General features: G+C 49.9%; 1 protein-coding gene across 13 annotated transcripts in view; it reads right to left on the reverse strand.

Annotated features, from left to right (window-relative positions):
• Positions 1–17,010, reverse strand: part of RIMBP2 (RIMS binding protein 2) — a 129,548-nt gene that overhangs the window by 17,940 nt on the left and 94,598 nt on the right. For 7 of the 13 annotated variants that reach the window (XM_077307512.1, XM_077307524.1, XM_077307514.1 and 4 more), the window contains 9 exons: positions 16,309–16,385; positions 13,430–13,539; positions 11,194–12,006; positions 7,461–7,612; positions 6,376–6,837; positions 5,301–5,450; positions 4,917–5,075; positions 2,798–3,523; positions 935–1,052 (listed from right to left, as the gene is read on the reverse strand). In XM_077307512.1, coding sequence (XP_077163627.1) covers positions 935–1,052; positions 2,798–3,523; positions 4,917–5,075; positions 5,301–5,450; positions 6,376–6,837; positions 7,461–7,612; positions 11,194–12,006; positions 13,430–13,539; positions 16,309–16,385 — 2,767 coding nt within the window. The remainder of the gene's footprint in view (positions 1–934; positions 1,053–2,797; positions 3,524–4,916; positions 5,076–5,300; positions 5,451–6,375; positions 6,838–7,460; positions 7,613–11,193; positions 12,007–13,429; positions 13,540–16,308; positions 16,386–17,010) is intronic. The other 6 variants (XM_077307519.1, XM_077307518.1, XM_077307522.1 and 3 more) reach the window with 2 other exon arrangements.

Consider the following 17,010-nt stretch of genomic DNA (forward strand, 5'->3'; position numbering starts at 1 on the left):
CGCGTGGCTTTCAGATTTCGTTCAGTACTCTCTGCCACCAACCTCCAGATCTAGTGACGCAACAGACCGGGGGGGGGGGGGGGGGATGCCACGTAGTGGTGAGGAAGAATGGAAAGGTGGATGAGTGAACAGGTGGGTCAATGGACGGAGTAAGGGTAGTTCAGTTACAACTCATTTCAACATTAGGTAGAAATACCCTTCGGACTTACACGCACCTTGTTCCGAGGATCCTGAGAATTTCCGGGCCATTAGCAAGAGTTTGGCATGACCTTCGCTACAAAGGTTCGGCAAGACTTTCACTGCTATTTTTTATATGTACCAAAAGCAACCTTGAGCAGTTAGCCTGAGCTTGCTTACAGTAGGAGTCCCCAACCCTTTTGAGCCTGCGGACACCTTCTGACACAGGGTAGGGTGCGTGATCACAAACTGGCTGCCGCGGGAGGTGGAGCCAACCTCAGAACTTCAGGGAGTGTTGTTATGTGTCATCGCATGGTGATTCTGCAGTTAATCAGGAGCCCTGCAGGGCAAAGGCTCTACCCACTTTCAGAAAATGCCCCATGTGGTCGGAGCCGTGGGTAAATAGGGTTGCCAGCTTGGGGTCGAGAAATACCTGGAGATTTAGGGGCAGAGCTTAAGAAAGGTAGAGGTTGGGGAGGGGGAAGAGCCTCCATGGGGAGAATGTCACAGAGACCATCTTCTAAGGAAGCCATTTTGTCGAGGGGAGCCAATCTCGGTTACCTGGAGATCTGTTGTAATCCCAGAATATCTCCGGCCACTGCCTGGAGGTTGGCAACCGCAATTCTCCATAGAATCAAACAACCACTCTGTCTCCATCTTATCGAAATGAAGCTGAAGGGCTTCCTTCCAGTGACATCCCCACCACCCCCGCCCCTACATTCTGAGAAAGATAAAAGTACCGATCGGGCCAACTAACCGATAGAAGGGACCGTCATCGGTCGAGGCCTCTGTGGTCCCATGCCTCCGCGAGAGATCCTTCGGCCCGGGTGCTCCGACCTGTCCAGCCGTCCAGAGGATGACGGGTTACCTAAAAGCTGAGCAGCCAAACAAACAGAAAAAGGGAGAGGGGAAGAGAAAGAGAGGTTGGAAAGTTACCCCACTGCATGTTTTCGAAAGGTAGGGGGCAGGGATGAGTGGTGTAAACGGAAAATTGTCAATCACGGTCAAAAGCGCAAGGTCTAAAGGCAACTCAACTTGGTTTTTAACTGAAAGGTTAGCTGAAAACAGGACAGATGCTGGCTAAACCTGGAAAAGGAAACAAAAAAATAAGAATAAAAAAGAACATTGGCTATCCCGATGTGGTACATACGTTGCAAACGACAGTCACACATTGGAACGGAAAAAAAGAGTTTGGACATTCTTTTGCCTTTGTCATTGCCACTAAACGTGCCGCTGGTCCTCAGAAAAGAGCCATGCCATTGGCCAGAGTTGCGAGGAGCGGATTTGCCTGCATGGCCTGGGCATGCTGATTCCTCTCAAGCTAGACTGTGTTGCTGTCTGCAGCTTGGCTGTTCTTTTAATTCCCCCCCTCCCAAGAACGGCACAGCTGGAACGCTTGGCTCGCTAATTTGCTGGAAACACAACTATGTTACAAGGTTCTTTGGGCAGGAAATGTTTTTTGTGACAACGGAGAAAAAACTTTGCCCTTATTTTCCATGGATGATTTTTTTTTGAAAGAGAGAGAAGAAATAACCACAGGAGGACAAATGGCTGGCAGCAGCAGCGGAAACTGATTCTACTGTCGTCGAGAAAGATGAGATATTTCAGAGGCTTCAATTCCCTGGAATGGTGCAGATCTGAAAGGTGAATAAACTAATCTATTGGGGGGCCGGGGAGCTTTTAAATGACCAAACACAAGGGCCTTGTGAAATGCAGCTGGCCCTCTGGTGGACTCCATAGGGAACTGCTCTAGTCGACCCCTGGAGAGAGAGTGGAGGTGGGGAAAGAAATTCTCCTGCATGCAGAGATGCAGTTTGCAACTTCAAAGGCAAGAAGAGATGGTTGGTTTAAAAAAAAGAGAGAGAGGAATAGCAACGAAGAAGGTGAGGAGCTAGAAGGGGAGAGTCTTGGGACTTCCAAACCCTAGGTCACTGTCATGACCAGACAGGAAAGGAGAGAGGAGGTTGAGCTTTGGTACTTGCTCAAAGATGAGGGCTGAAGACAAAGAGAATTCTTCCATGAAAGCCTGGGAGTGAGGGAAGCAAAAACAATATGGAATTTTTAAAGCAGACATTAAAACAAATGAACAAAAAAGAGGTGAAACAGGGAAAGGTCTTCAAAAAGATCCCACATTACAAATAAATGAGATTCTAATAAGCGCATTCCAAAAAAAAAATCAACCCCCCAATCCCCCTCCTGCATGCCAGGAAAGTGGTAGTTCAGCTAACCCTTAATTAAAATGTAGTTTCAGTTGTCCTTTTATTTAAATTATTAAAAAGAAAAGAACACTTTACTTTTAATTTAATTTTTGTCTGCAGGGGGAAATGATTCTCGTAAAGCAAATGAATCCCGTTTTGGCATGGCAAAACAAACAGACCAACTAAAAGCAGGAGTATTAAGCAGCCTGTGAAGCAACATAGATTAATTTCGTTTAAAAAACAAAAACAAAAACAAAAAGTGTGTGGGAAAGAAGAAAAGAAAATTAAACGAACAGCAAACAGGTGCTGAGGATGGGCTTTTAAGAAAAGAAAGAGACGAACGAAGGATTAAAAAGGAAGAAAGAAAAAGAAATTGATTTGGCAAGCAGAGATTAGAAGGAAGTTTTTTAACTCCAACACACCGGGGGGTCTTCGGGGTCCCTGCAGGAAGACTTGGCAACTGGCATGGAAGATGCCCTAGCGTCATTCATTTTTAAGCGGCTCCTCCAGTCTCCCTGATAATCCTCCTCGCGAGTCAAATTATTGGGTCTATTAGACCTCTGAGGTTCGTACTTTCTCTCATAACCCAAAATGCCCTCTTCTCTTCGGGATTCGAGAAAGGAAGGGACAGAGTCGCCAAAATCTTCTTCAACGCTGCTCTGCCTCGTCAGGGTTCTCCGGCGCGCAAGCAGACGCCGAGGAGTCTTTTGGCACGAGCAGCCCCCGCCGTCGGCACAGCAGCCAGGCGCGCCACTGGCAGAAACGGCCTCGTAAGTGTTCCGGAAGTTAAAGCGGGATTCTTCTTCTTCGCTGCCGCAGTCCAGGCCGCTGTCTGGACTTTTCGTCGACGACCGGCTGTATTTGTAACCTCTCTCTTCGGAGTCCTCCAACATCCGTTGTTTTGCCGGATGCCGGAAGTCGTGCTGCTGTTCTTGATTGGAGGCCTTGGCGGATCTACTCTGCCTAGCTATTGTGCTTCGCATTTTGTGGCGCATCCCTAACCCCTGCTTGTGCAGCAGTTCGGAATATTCGCCGTCCTCTTCCGCTACTTCGGGGATACTGAAAAGTTTTTTACTGTGGTGGATCTGCTGGGCAAAATCGGGATGTTCCGAACAAATGCCTTCAGTAGTCCTACTCCTATAGCATTCCTTTAAACGGTATGAGATTTTCAAAGAAACGAAAAGAACGGGCGAGCGGGAATGACCAGTGTGTGATCGAATAAAAACATAGGAATTAAAAAAAAAAAAAAGAGGAAAGAGGGAGGAAAGGAAAAACAAAAACAAAACAAATAAAGACAGAATTAGTTTTAGAGCAATGGCGAACGGAAAGCATGCAGCTTTTACTTAGTGAGGAAAGATGTCATGCTTTGAATGGGCATCTGTGAAAATAAAAAAACATGGTTAGGACGGTGCGCAGTGTCCGACACGGCACGAGGGTGCCGGTGCAGCAGGCTGACCGGTTAACGCTAGGCCGAGAATCAAAGTGAACCGAACCCACGCTTTGAACACAAAGGGGGGGGGGGGGAGCCACAAAGGAAGTCTTTTTGCCGTACAGGGAACACTTGATATTTGCTCATTGTGGGAAAACCCTCATCCCACCTACCATCCCAGAGTGTTGTTATGTCCAGGACAACCGATCCTGTGTAATTTAGGCATCCTTCTCTGGGGTTGGGGAAAGCGGGTGGGGAAACAGGCATGTTTCATGGGGGTGCTGCCATCTTACTGTTAGGGCTCGATTGCTATAATCGTGATCCCGATTGGGAGGATATTCTACGAACCGGGTGCCCAAATCATTGCTGTTCAAAACAGAACTGTCGATTGGTGCCTACCAGAACGGCACCCCAAACTGGACAAATTCAGCACCTCAGAGAGTTCCACCCACAAAAAGAGACCTTTGTCGATGTATCTTCCGGCTCCCTTTTTAAAACGAGCGCCTACCTTTTCCGTCTTGTCACTCTATATAGAACGAATGTTACACCGTCTCTGGGTTGATTGCTTGGGAGGGTTGCTTTGCAGTGGCAGAAGAAACTTGTGCAGCGCATAGAAGTTGGAGGGGTGTGAGTGGGAGGATGGACTTTCCTTTAACCCAGGGGTGGCCAAACTGAGGCTCCACAGACTACAATTCCCATGAGTTTTTGAACTGTTATCCACGGACATCTGGAGAGCCACAGTTTGGCCACCCCTGGGTTAACCCAGAAAGCTCCCACCAGCACATGGGGCTATGTATCTGTTTGATGGCACAAGAAGCTAATCTGTGGGCAAAAGACCTGTGATGAGTGGAAACCAGGGACAGAAATTGTAAAAAAAAATTACAGAGGATCCTGAATTCAGAATTTTACTGAATGCCTGGGCTCTCTAGGGAAAGACAGAGTCTTTTTGTTCCTGTTAATTTTTTTATCAACCCCCCCCCCCCAAGACACCCCAGAAAATATAAATACCCGAGATGTGGCCAGTCTGTGATGGGGCGAACCCCATGGGATGCTCTGTTTCGAAAGGACTGAACCCATTCTTCATCTGCATCCATCTCGCGGTCCCTTTTTACCTTGAGCGTGTTATGCGACGTTATGCTCACTCTTCTCCTCCCGCCATCCTCCAGCTGCATCTCCGAGTACAGCTCTTCCTCATCTTCTTCCATGATGTCCGAGAGGTCGGAACCTCGGCTGCTTTCGGTGTGGTACTCCTCCCCGTGGCAATAGTGGGGCTGTCGTTGGAGTGGAAAGAAAGAAAGGTGGGGGAGAAAGCACAGTGGATGGTGATTGTGGCCCATGGGCATCTGGGGGCCCGCAGTTTGGCCACCCAGCTCTAGTGTGTGCGACAGCCCCCTGGCGATCGCTGATTTCATTTCCAGAAAGAAGGCAAATGTACTGCGCACAATGAAATCTTCCCATTATTCTGTCCACATGCTTAAAATATGGCAGGAGGTTACCTGCTTTCCGAGTTCTGAGCCTTTCAAGAAATCGTCGACCGAAGCCCCTCTCCTTTTGACACGTGGCGAATCGTAGCCATCTTCTTCTTCATCTGAGTTTGCATAATGCACGGCGTTGCTTCTTTCGCTGAACACGTTCCTTCTCTCCAGCTGGAGAATTGAACATGGAACGATGTGAGAAGAAAGACAGGATAGGCATTTGGATGCGAGGACAGCACGTTGGATCACAGAATCATAGAACCATAAAGTTGTAAAGGACCATACAGGCCATGTAGTCCAATCCAGGATCAGTGTAAAGCAGGACTGGATAAATTGGGGCTCTCCAGGAGTCCATGGACTATGATTACCATGAACCCCTGCCAACACGCTGGCAGGGGCTCATGGTAATTGTAGTCCACATGTGGAGAGCCACAGGTTGGTCATCCCTGACCTAAAGCATCCATTATAAAATATCTGTCCAGCCGCTGCTTGAAGACCACCAGTGAGGGGGAGCTTCCTACCTCCTTAAGCAGCCCCTTCCACTGCTGAACTACTGTGTGAAATTTTTTCTCCTGATATCTAACTGGCACTGTTCTACGTGTAGTTTAAACCCATTACTGCGCATCCTCTCCTCTTCCGCCAATAGGAACCGCTCCCTGCCCTCCTCCAAGTGACAACCTTCAAGAGAGCCATCCTGTCCCCTCTCTACAAGCTTTTTCTGCTGGTGAAGAGAGGGTCCCCTTTCACTACCACCAACAAAAGGCTATTCTGTGATGTGACCAGGTAAAAGTTTTGTAGGATGCAGGCTCTATTAAGGTGAGGGACTGGGCAAAATTTTGTGGAAAAGAGGAGAGTTGGTTTTTAAACCCTGCTTTTCACCCCCCCCCCCGAAGGAGTCTCAAAGCGGTTGACCATCACCTTCAAAGGATAGCATGCTCGAATAACCTCCGTGGCACGCATGAAAGTTATTGCTCGGCTCCTGAAGGCCCTGCAGGGGGCTCCATCGGCACCTGGGGTAGGCAGCCGACAAGGAGGAAATGTGCACGAGATCTATTTTGCAGCCCGCCCACCTGCAAGAAGCAGCAGTTCTACTCACCCTGTTGCTCTCTGCCACCCGCTGAGCTGCTTCCCTGGCCATGGCCTTGGCGACGGTGTTGGGGACAGGCGTGCCTTGTGGCTGGGGGAGGATCCGATTGGGAGACGGCGACCTCCTCCCGTGGAGCGGGCTGTGGAAGTTGGGAGGCTCCAACATGTGTCCGTGGACGGGAGATGCCGCACGGGTCTGCTCCCACGACTCATCCCTTTTCCCATGCGGACACAGATGCTCGTCTTTGGTATCTGGGATGCCGGCACTTGATAATGGCTTAGATTTGGGAGCTGGCCGAGGGTGAGGGGTTGGAGGCACCAGAAGGTCGGGCAGAATTGCAGCGCTCAAGGAGTCCACGGATTCCCCTTGGATCGAAAGCGTCCGGACAAAAACTTCCTTGGCCTCCAGGTGCCGTAGTCGTGCTAGGTCCACAACGTTATTCTCTGCCACAGGAAACATGACTTCCGCCACCTAAACGCACACAGAATCCGAGAGTTGGAAGGGATCGCCAGGGTCTAGTCCAGCCCCCTGCAGAATGCAGGGCATTCACATGTGCCCACGGAAAGCATTCAGAGTTTTTACGGTGCTCTGAATGGAGGTTTGGTACCTCGCAGAAGGGGAAGGAGGGAGGGGACTCAAAAGTGGCACAGGAGATGACCAGCAGCCCCAGCAGATGATAAATGTAGCCTTGTTCTTTCCGTCTGACAGCAGGTATTCTCTAGCCTCCCCCCGCCCCAAAAAACCTCACCTCAATTCTCCGCCCTTGATTTCAGGAATGGGGAAAAACCACTGGGAGAATGACATTATGGTGACTCTCTACGAACTTCATACAGTCTCCATGGCCTTTGCCATAATGGGAGACCATGAGAAGGAAATAGTGTCGATTGCGAAGTTCCAGGAATTTCCCCCAGTCTCCTTACCATAGAAGTTAGAAGAAATTCCTAGAGTGTCATCCAAAAGTGATGTCATATCCTCCAGCATCTCCTCCCTCCCCAGATACTGCCCTCCCCAAAAACAGAATGACGTAAGGTGGTCAGCCACAAAGGCAGAAATATGGACTAACTCCCCCAGTAACCAAAAATGGTTCTACCTACCCTTTGACCTTTTGCATATACCCCATAACCAGTAACGTTGGCTTCGTTGGAGGTGCCTGTTGTAGTAAGAGTCGGTGGCTTCCAAGAAACCAATATAGTTCCTGGCGACGGCCCAGCCTGAATTCTAACGTCTTGAGGGGGAGCTGGAGGACCTAGAATGAGAAACAAACTTGATGTAAATGTTGGGGCCTTCCATAAGCCCCCTGCCAATAAGACAAAGATGGGAGCAGCAACAAGGGCTTTCTTGGCAGTAGCCCCACGGCCGTAGGACAAGCAAGTCCCGCAGGGCACGGGTATCATCCGAGAGTGCATTCCACAGGACGGGCCACAGCAGGGAAGGCCCTTCGCCCGGGGGCAGCTAACCCAGCTCATTCTGGGGCCAGGCAAGAGACCTCTAGATCAGGGGTAGTCAACCTGCGGTCCTCCAGGTGTTCATGGGCTACAATTCCCATGAGTCCCGATTATTATTTCAATGGAACCTGCTTTCCCCTCCCCCCCATAATCTTAGGGAATTCGATATTCCTTCTGGCAACAGCCGCGGTCGATCGGTTCCCATCAGTTTTGCTTGTTGTTCTGATTGGGGAGGTCTGATTCTGTTAGGATTTTCATGACACCCGTAAGCTATCTTCTTGAATAGCTGGGAAAGGCCAGTGAAAAAAAACAGAGAAGGGTGTTGGGTGGCTCTTCCCTCCCCAGACAGGATGCTGGATGAGATAGATCACTGGCTCTTCTTATGTTTTTATGCCACCTTTTTTACTTGACAATGAACTTTTTCCTGATAAGGGGCCTTGCATTAATTTGTTTCTTGCTCCATGGGGCCCCAAGTGACACAGATGAGATTCCCCGAAAGTCCCCAATAAAGGCCCCGCCTATACAAGACTAACGTAGCTCCATCACAGTCGCTGGATCCTGCACCAACGTCATTGCCCAAGCCTTGGGGGAGGGGGACGTGGATCTCTTCAGGAGCGTTTGCAGGGCCCCTAGCACCCCAGCTAGTTTAAGGATTTGTAGGGCCCTACTAGAGTACAATTGTGGCAGGAGAAGTGAGGTTTGGGGCAGAGGGTCCCAGCAAAGATCCTTAAAACTGGAAAGGGGAGGGAGGAGAGAGGCTACACCCCTGATCCACGGCGGGGAAGGCACCGTGTGGGGCCCGTCGCGTGTGCTATGTGGATAAACCGGCCCTGGACCTGTTACAAAACCTTGACTCGGTGCAGCAAAAATAACTGAGCGCGGAGGGGAAAGAATCCTTTCCGTTTGAAGGGTCTGAAAACCTGTTATCACGAGAGCATGCTTGCTACCTCTCTAATTAAAACCAATTTGCTATAAATAGCCCTTTTCTGGTTGGGAGCCTGACCTCGAAATAGCTCTTCCATTTATCGCGGCTCGTGTATAATTCATGAGCTCGGTCACGTGCTTGGCGACATTTTGGGGAAATCAAGCCAGCTAAAAAAAGATCAAGATGGGCAGCCGTGTGCGCGTCGGCCGGCAGCCGTAGAAAAGAGCAAGGGCCCAGCAGAGCCTCGTAGAACCTGGAAGCCCCACTGGAAAACGGACCGTCGAGGCCACTATTTTAATCTCGACTGCCATTGACTGTTTGGAAGCGTGCCTGCACCCGGAAGCTCACGCCTTGAATAAAGCTTTGCTGGTCTTAAAGGTGCCGTTGGATGCAAATTTTGTTGCCTTGCTTTAATTTTGATCTAAAATCTTAATGGTTTCAACCAGTGCACACGTCACACGTAACGCTGTACACCGCCCTGAGCTGGCTCGCCGGAAGAGTGGTGTGAAACCCGAATAATAAATGGATAATAAAATAAATAACATTTGTGGCAGGAGATGAGCGTTCATGAGTCCCTGCTCCCTTCACTCGCCGGCCTCCTGCTCCTTTCTACTGCTGCAGGCAGACCAATACAGAAGCTCACGCCCTGCCACCGTTCTTGTGCTCTTTCCTAAAACTAAAAAATGAGAGCTTGTGGGGAGAAACGAGCACCCTTACCCGAAAACTGCCCTCCTTCTCTCCCTCTCCACAATCAGTCCATCCAACTGGAGCCTCCTCCCCCCCCACTTTGCAAAACAGATTTAATCACCATTCTCCTCTCAACGCTGGCTTTCCCTCCCTCCTTGCGACCATTTCAAGCCTCTCCTTAAAAAACCTGCAGAAGAAATGGGTTCTGTTGCACAGAAGGGTCTTGTTTTGCGGCTGATGCACGACAGCGTTGCTGCTCATTTGACTCTCGGGGAGAAAGGAAGCCGATGGATCACCCGGGGGCCACGTGCTTCGCTTCCATTTAACAAGGGATGAAATGACCCATGAACAGAAGCAGCCTTGCGGTCACGCACGGTGGACAATATCCGCCTGTGTTTATGCTGCGCAGGGCAAACAAATGAGCACTCTGAGCCGTGAGCCGCTGTGAGGCTCGATCGATGGCAGCCTACAAGCCCCTGAGGGATTTAAATGGGGATAACAGAGATTCGTGGAGCACAGTCTGCCAGGGGCTGCTGGCCACGGTGCCTGAAGGGAACCTCCATGTTCAGAGGCAGTTGGCCTCTGAATCCCAGAGCCTGGAGGCAGAGACAGGGGATGGCCTCAGCCTCTATCCCCTGTTGTTGGCTTTCCAGAGTAGTTGGCCATTGTGGGCGATTCCGCACCCGTGGCAGCACTCTGAGGCGCCGCCAGTGCGTTGTAGTGGAGCCGCATCCTCTGCCGCTTCTTGTGTCCTCATGGAGGGCACATTTTGTCGGAGGACCTGGTCCGCTGCTTTCTGCATCCCCGTGGGGGACGCGTTTCGGTGGTGGACCTGTGGGGGACACAGCTGCGGCAGAAAGGGGATGCAGCCAGGGCAGAAAAGTTCTGCTGCAGGGGGGAGGGGTTTGCAGAAAGGTAGGATTGCATGCACGAAAATTCTGCAAAAAAAAAAAAATTCCCCATTCGGCCCCACAGTGCCACAAAGCCCCAGAGCGCTTAAGGGGATGGTGAAAATATCCACGTTCCCTTAAAGCAGGGCTATGGCGGCCCAACACAAGCCAGGCTCAGGAAGGGTCCAGCCTGGCAGCAATGTCATGTAGAAATGGGGATTAGCCCCACTTCCATATGATCGCTTTCCCGGCCTTTTCTGCCCATGCGGAATAGGCCTGTGTGAGACAAGATGCTGGATGAGAGGGATCTCTGGTCTGATCCAATGGGCTCTATTGCATAGGAGTTTGTGTGTGTGAAGTCCCACAGTCACAGTTGACTTCGGGGGACCTCAGCATGGCCTTTTGTGGCAAGTGAGAAGCAGAGGTCGTTCGCCATTGGCTGCCTCTGCAGGTCCTGCTTTGGTGGCCTCCCTTCCAAGTACTGACCCTGCTTAGCTTTCAAGATCTGTTGGGATCGGGCTATACCATGATTTGATGAGATCGGGCTGTACCATGCTGCCTTCCCACCCACGCAGAAGATTATGGTGCAATAAATATATTAATCGGCTGCTGCCAACCAACATGGCAGAACCCTTAGAATTGTCGAGGTACTCCCCTAAACATAAATATTCCTTCGCCCAAATAGTAAACCTTGGTTGTTTACAGGGATCTAGGGGGCCAGTTTCATCAATGTAGAAGACAGAAATACCAGCTAGCCCGTATAAATAGTTTTGCAACTATTCAGAGACGCTGACGACACAACTGCATTCTAAGTGAGTCCATCCTACTTGTTATCCAACAAACACTCAACAACAGAACGCAAGTAAAAAAAGAAGCCAACCTGCAGGCAAGGTAGAGAATTCGACAAAGGCTTCTTTTTTTTCTCGTTGCTCCAGAGGGAGCTGCCAGGGCATTTGGTGAGGCTTGGCCAAAACCTTCACCTTGTAGGACATGTTGGGCTTCAGGTTAAAAAACTGGTACTTGTATCGGGCAGCCTTGACAATGTCAAACTCTTCTTCGTTGAGAAAGATCACGTGGCTGTAATTGCTGTTGGTCGGGAGCCAGGAGAGCTCGGCGGAGATCTGGGAGACGTTGTCCACCTTCAGGTGAGAAGGAGCCACAATGACGTCCTTCCCGACCAACAAAGTGCACTGCAGCTCGTCTGAGTTGCCCCTGCTCGTGATGCTCTGGACCGATATTCGATATGTGCAAGTTGCAATGTTGAGTTTTTCTACGAGAGCTTTAGTTCTGCTCCCCAGGGATACGTTCATCCGTATCTCTTTGTCTACTAGGACGTTGTAGCTATGGATGGTTCCCCATCCGGGTGGCACAACCGGAGGCTCCCAGCCCACAATAACACTTTTGGCTAGTTGTTTGATAAGGGTCATTTTTCTAGGATAAGGCACAATGTCTTCTCCGATATCGTCAATGTTCACATCCAGGGTCCCGGCACCGTTGTTGACGACGCTGGATTCTAAGTGGCTCGGCGGGTTGATCTCCAGGCGGCTGTCCCCTTCCAACGTGTGACCACTGTGGTTGATGTAGTTCTGGTCCTGCTCGCTGGACAACCGACTCGACAAGCGGGATTCGTTGTCTTGAACAAAATCCACAAAGTTGGAAGGGACCAGACCGCGCTGTCCATCTAGAAGTTCACCTACGGGGAAAGGATAACGGGTGAGCGGAAGGTTGCACCGGTGGTCAAAACCAAACCTTAACCTACAAAGTTTGAGAGACCAATGGCACCTTTAAGACCAATTAAGCTTTATTCAAGGTAGAAGCGTCCATGCGCATGCCCAGTTCTTCAGGGGCATCTTTCAGTCCAACAAAGTTTTATCCAAGGTGCAAGGTTTCATGCGTGCAGCGCACTGCGTCAGGCACAGTGACGTGGAAATTATAAGACTACATGTAAGCAGAGAGAGGGCTATGGATTCATACACAGCCTAATGAAGATGTTGTATCTGGGAAAGTGTGCTGACAAAGTGTGTGCGTGCACAAAAGCCTAGAACTTCATTGGTCTGAAAGGTGTTACTGGACGCAAACTTTGTTCCGCTACTTCAGCCCAACACAGCTACCCCCTTGAATCCATAATCTACAACAGCAAAATACATATATTGGATTCTCATCTAACCAATTAACATGTAATCCAGGAGCGGCCAAACTGTGGCTCCCCAGATGTCCATGGACTACAATTCCCATGAGCCTCTGGGAGGGGCTCATGGGATCTGTAGTCCCTAGACATCTGGAGAGCCACAGTGTGGCCACCCATGGTGTAATCAGTGTTATGCTAACATCCCTGTAGTTGTCCAGAGCAGGGGTTACCTTACTCCCTGACATTTTGGGGTTGGCCCCACCGCCCGTAGCAGCCATTTTGTGACTGGCTCCGCCTCCTGTGGCAGCCATTTTGTGGTCGGCTCTGCTTCCTGAGGCAGCTGCTTTGTGATTGTGCCCACCGCTCGCTGTCAAAATTTGAAAGCTGCCCACAGGCACAAAAAGTTCAGGGACCCCCCTGGTCTAGGGCTTCCGGAAATTCCAGAATGTAGAAAAGGGGGAACGCAAAGTCTTCTCTCTGGTATTTATACTCAGAGAACAGAGCCCAAAAGGCCAAGGGGGAAAGCAGCTTTACTAGACTCAAGGGAAATACCTTGTCCAGGTCTGTTAAAATATAAGGCAAGGCAAACTACCTTTATTGGGGTCCCCGCCTTCTGCCGTGGCCTGCCTGACAAAGTCAGGAGAGATCCCAAGCCTCCTGACTTTCCATCAGCCACGCCCAACTGAATTATTCAGGGGGACTTTTCTAAGACGGCCAATGGGGCTGCTCCATAACAAAGCAGTTCGGAAGGATTCTTCGCGGAAAGGACAGGGGCGGCATGTCGCTTGCACTGTCTGCAAACCAGCTCAGCGAACAGGGAGAAACTTCGCACAGCATTTTAAATGGAAGCGAACGTTCAAAGTTCAAAGCCGCCTGCCGACGCCCATTTTACCAGTTCCACGGTCAGCGGTCTCCTTCCGGGCTGCGTTTGGAAACCAGGCCTTAAGGTCTAACGGGTGGAAAAGAGAAAACGGAAAGCTGGGCGAACCTTCATAGAAGCCATCTTCGTCCATGTCTCCATAGACATAGAGGTATTTTCCTGCTGTGAGGGGGAGCTCTGCTTCTGGGTTTTCATTTGGTCCATCGAACGGGTTGTAGCTGCAGCGAAACGTCAGCGAAACGTCAGCAAAACCTTTTCTGCGTCACCGTTCGGGAATTTAAATCGGTCGCCGGCTGGATGTCCGGGCAGCGGGGAGGGGGGAGTGAGAGGAGCACCTGTGTCTGCTTCCTGCAGCTCGTCCACTCACTCCAACACACCCACCCACACGTGGCACACCTGGACGTCTCCCTGCGGAGCTAGCAAGTCGGGTTCAGTTACCACCCTCAAGTTTTCTCTCTCCTCTTCAGCCACAAGAGGGAGCTGGCTGTCTCCTCAATCCCTGCATCTCTCAGCCATCATTAGACATCTCTTCCCCACAGGCAGCTCTGTATTGGCCAGTTCCTGCAGCATCCTAACCCTTCCCACCCCAGCCCAGCTCTGTGCCCATTTCACTATCATTGTAGTCCTATGAAGATAGGTTGAGGGACTTGGGAATGTTCAGCCTGGAGAAAAGGGGGTTGAGAGGGGTCATGATAGCCCTCTTTAAGTATTTGAAAGGTTGTCACTTGGAGGAGGGCAGGATGCTGTTCCCGTTGGCTGCAGAGGAGAGGACACGCAGTAATGGGTTTAAACTACAAGTACAATGATATAGGCCAGATATCAGGAAAATTTTCACAGTCAGAGTAGTTCAGCAGTGGAATTGGCTGCCTAAGGAGGTGGTGAACTCCCCCTCACTGGCAGTCTTCAAGCAAAGGTTGGATACACACTTTTCTTGGATGCTTTAGGATGCTTAGGGCTAATCCTGCGTTGAGCAGGGGGTTGGACTAGATGGCCTGTATGGCCCCTTCCAACTCTATGATTCTATGATTCTAGTCAGCGGAATGCTCCCCCCAAAGCTGAAATATGAACAGTGAGTCCCTAAGGATGTTAGAATGCCCTGTAGCCATTTGATGCACCATGGGGAAGATTTGGACTGAAACGGAGTTGATTTCAAATCCCCTTTTGGTAGAGTTCCCAGGCATGGGGGGAGGGGGCGTTGGGAACTTCCTGAAGGGGCATGATAGTTGTCCCTGTGTGATGATACAATTTCCTGGAAGTGACATCATGGTGTAGTGGGCCATGCTCTAGAATTTGTCCAAAACGCTGCAGAGGTGTCGGGAAAATGCTAGAGCATTGCTTCTGGTATGGTGCCATTGTGCAGGGGACTTTTTGCTGGCCAGTGTCTTCCGAGCGCTCAGCCTGAGGGGCCGCGGGCAGCAAAAGTGGGCCGCAGGAGCTCTCCCACCCCAGGTGGGCATATGGTAAGTCTGCCTCTTGGCCATTAAAGCTCACTGGCCGACTTAGAACCAGACATAGTCTCTCTGCCAAATCTGTCCTTCTGGAGTCCGTTGGAGGAAGCTGGCGAATATGAGTGCGAGAAATAAACCAGTGCCACTCTGGGACAAATGCTTAGATTCCAGATGTGTGGGCACCTGTTCAACTGACTACAGACTACCAATGGCTGCACTCAAGTTCACAGAAGATATTGATTTTATCTATCCTTGCACTGTCTACTCTCATGGACAGTGAGTCTTTTGCCACCTTGCTGAGATGGTTTTCGGTGAGAGACGTCAGTGGCTGATTGAGATGTTCCTCCATACAAAGCAGATGCTCTGCCACTGACTCATGGTGTCCCCTTTTTCTGAACCAATGGAAGATCAAGCACAAGAACATAAGATGAGCTCTCCTAGGTCAGGCTGGTGGGCCATCTAGTCCGTCAATCTGCTTCACACTATGATCAAACCAATCATCGAATGGGGCATTCAGGCCAAGGGATTCCCTTATGCTGCCTCCTAGCACCAGATTTAGATGTTTCTTGCCTATGTACATGGAGGGTCCAATTTCTTACAGGGGCTAGTAGCCACTGATGGATGGATCCTCCACAAGTCTGACTAATCCACCTTGAAGTTCTTCTATGCTCATGGCCTTCACTACACTCACTAGTAAGTGGCTACCGCTAGAAGGAACTGCAGAAAGCCAAGGCTTGAACAAGAGGCCCTGGACACACCAGGTCATGTGATGAGACTCAACATCCATGGGAGCTTTGAGCTTGGCTTTCTGCATTGTCATTTTCCTCACTTGTATGTTCCCATTTCTTTGGGGGGGATAAATATATTCCCAAGTCAGCCAACATGGTGTCATGGTTAAGAGTGGTGGCCTCTAATCTGGAGAACCCGGTTTGATGTCCCATTCCTCCACCTGCTGGATGACCTTGGACCAGTCAGTTTCTCTCAGAGGTCTCTCAGCCTCACCTAACTCACAAGCGTGTCTGTTGTGGGGAGAGGAAGGGTAGGCAAGCTACTTTGAGACTCCTTTGGGCAGTCAAAAGTGGGGTACAAAAAACAGCTCTTCTTCTCTTACTCATGTTCCCTCTTGTGGTAGATTCGATATTACACTGTTTTATATCCAGCAAATTTCTTTGTAGAGGGTTTTTTTTAATGCTGGCCATCAACCAATACAATATCAAATTGTCCACCAGAGGGAGCAAAACGTGTATGGAACAAACACCCCACCACCACCACCACCACCACCACTCAGAGAAATAGGAAATTATAAATGAGGAACACAAGAATGCAGAAAAGACCCTTGAATTTATGTTTTTAGGCAGCTAAATTAACGTGGCTCCCCTCAAGGACAAGCCCTGCTTTGACTTGCTCTGGTTTAACCATCAGTCCCACCTGGCCCAGCCTCACTTCACCTATTAGACAAGTTTCCACAGCTGATTTCTGCTTCTTCCACACAAGAGTAAAGGCCCGGTGCGCAAAATGTACATTGCAGGCTGGCATTACCTATAGCGGGCAATGCAAAGATGGACTTTCCCCGAGTATCTCTGCTTTGAGGTATTGGAATTCCGTTCATTCTCCATCTGCAGTAAGAAGAAATATTTGGGGTAAGTTTTCCGTCTCTGTACGTACTAGGCCATCCTACCCTCAGAGAGCACAACACAGTCAAATTCAACCAGAGGCACGCAAAATAGATCTGTCTTTTATACCCCACACAAGTAGCATTCTAAACTGGGCTGGAGAAAAGGTTCAGTCCCTTCAGCAGAGGCTTATCTGGACAGGATTGTCAGGTGATGCTATTTAGAAGAAGAAGAGGGATTGGTTTTTTATACCCCACTGTGCACTACTCGAGGGAGTCCCAAAACGGCTTACAAAAACCCTTCCCTTCCTCTTTCCATATCAGAGGTAGGTGGGGCTGAGAGAGCTCTAAGAGAACTGATCTGTGAGAACAGCCCTAAAAGAACAGTGACTGGCCCATGGTCACTCAGCTGGCTGCCTGTGGAAGCATGGGGAATCAAACCCAGTTCTCCAGAGGAGAATCTGCCATTCTTAACTCCTACACTACAAGGGCTCTCTCCATGCTGTAAAAAATTCCAGCAGTTCATTTCTGTGCCGGATGCCTCTATTAAAGCTGCAGGACATTTTTCATCCAGCCCAGCTGGCAACCGCGCAGACATGACCTCTCAAACATCCTGTTTATTTAGGAAA

This window comes from Paroedura picta, chromosome 13 (assembly GCF_049243985.1).
Source record: "Paroedura picta isolate Pp20150507F chromosome 13, Ppicta_v3.0, whole genome shotgun sequence".
Taxonomy (NCBI): Eukaryota; Metazoa; Chordata; class Lepidosauria; order Squamata; family Gekkonidae; genus Paroedura; species Paroedura picta.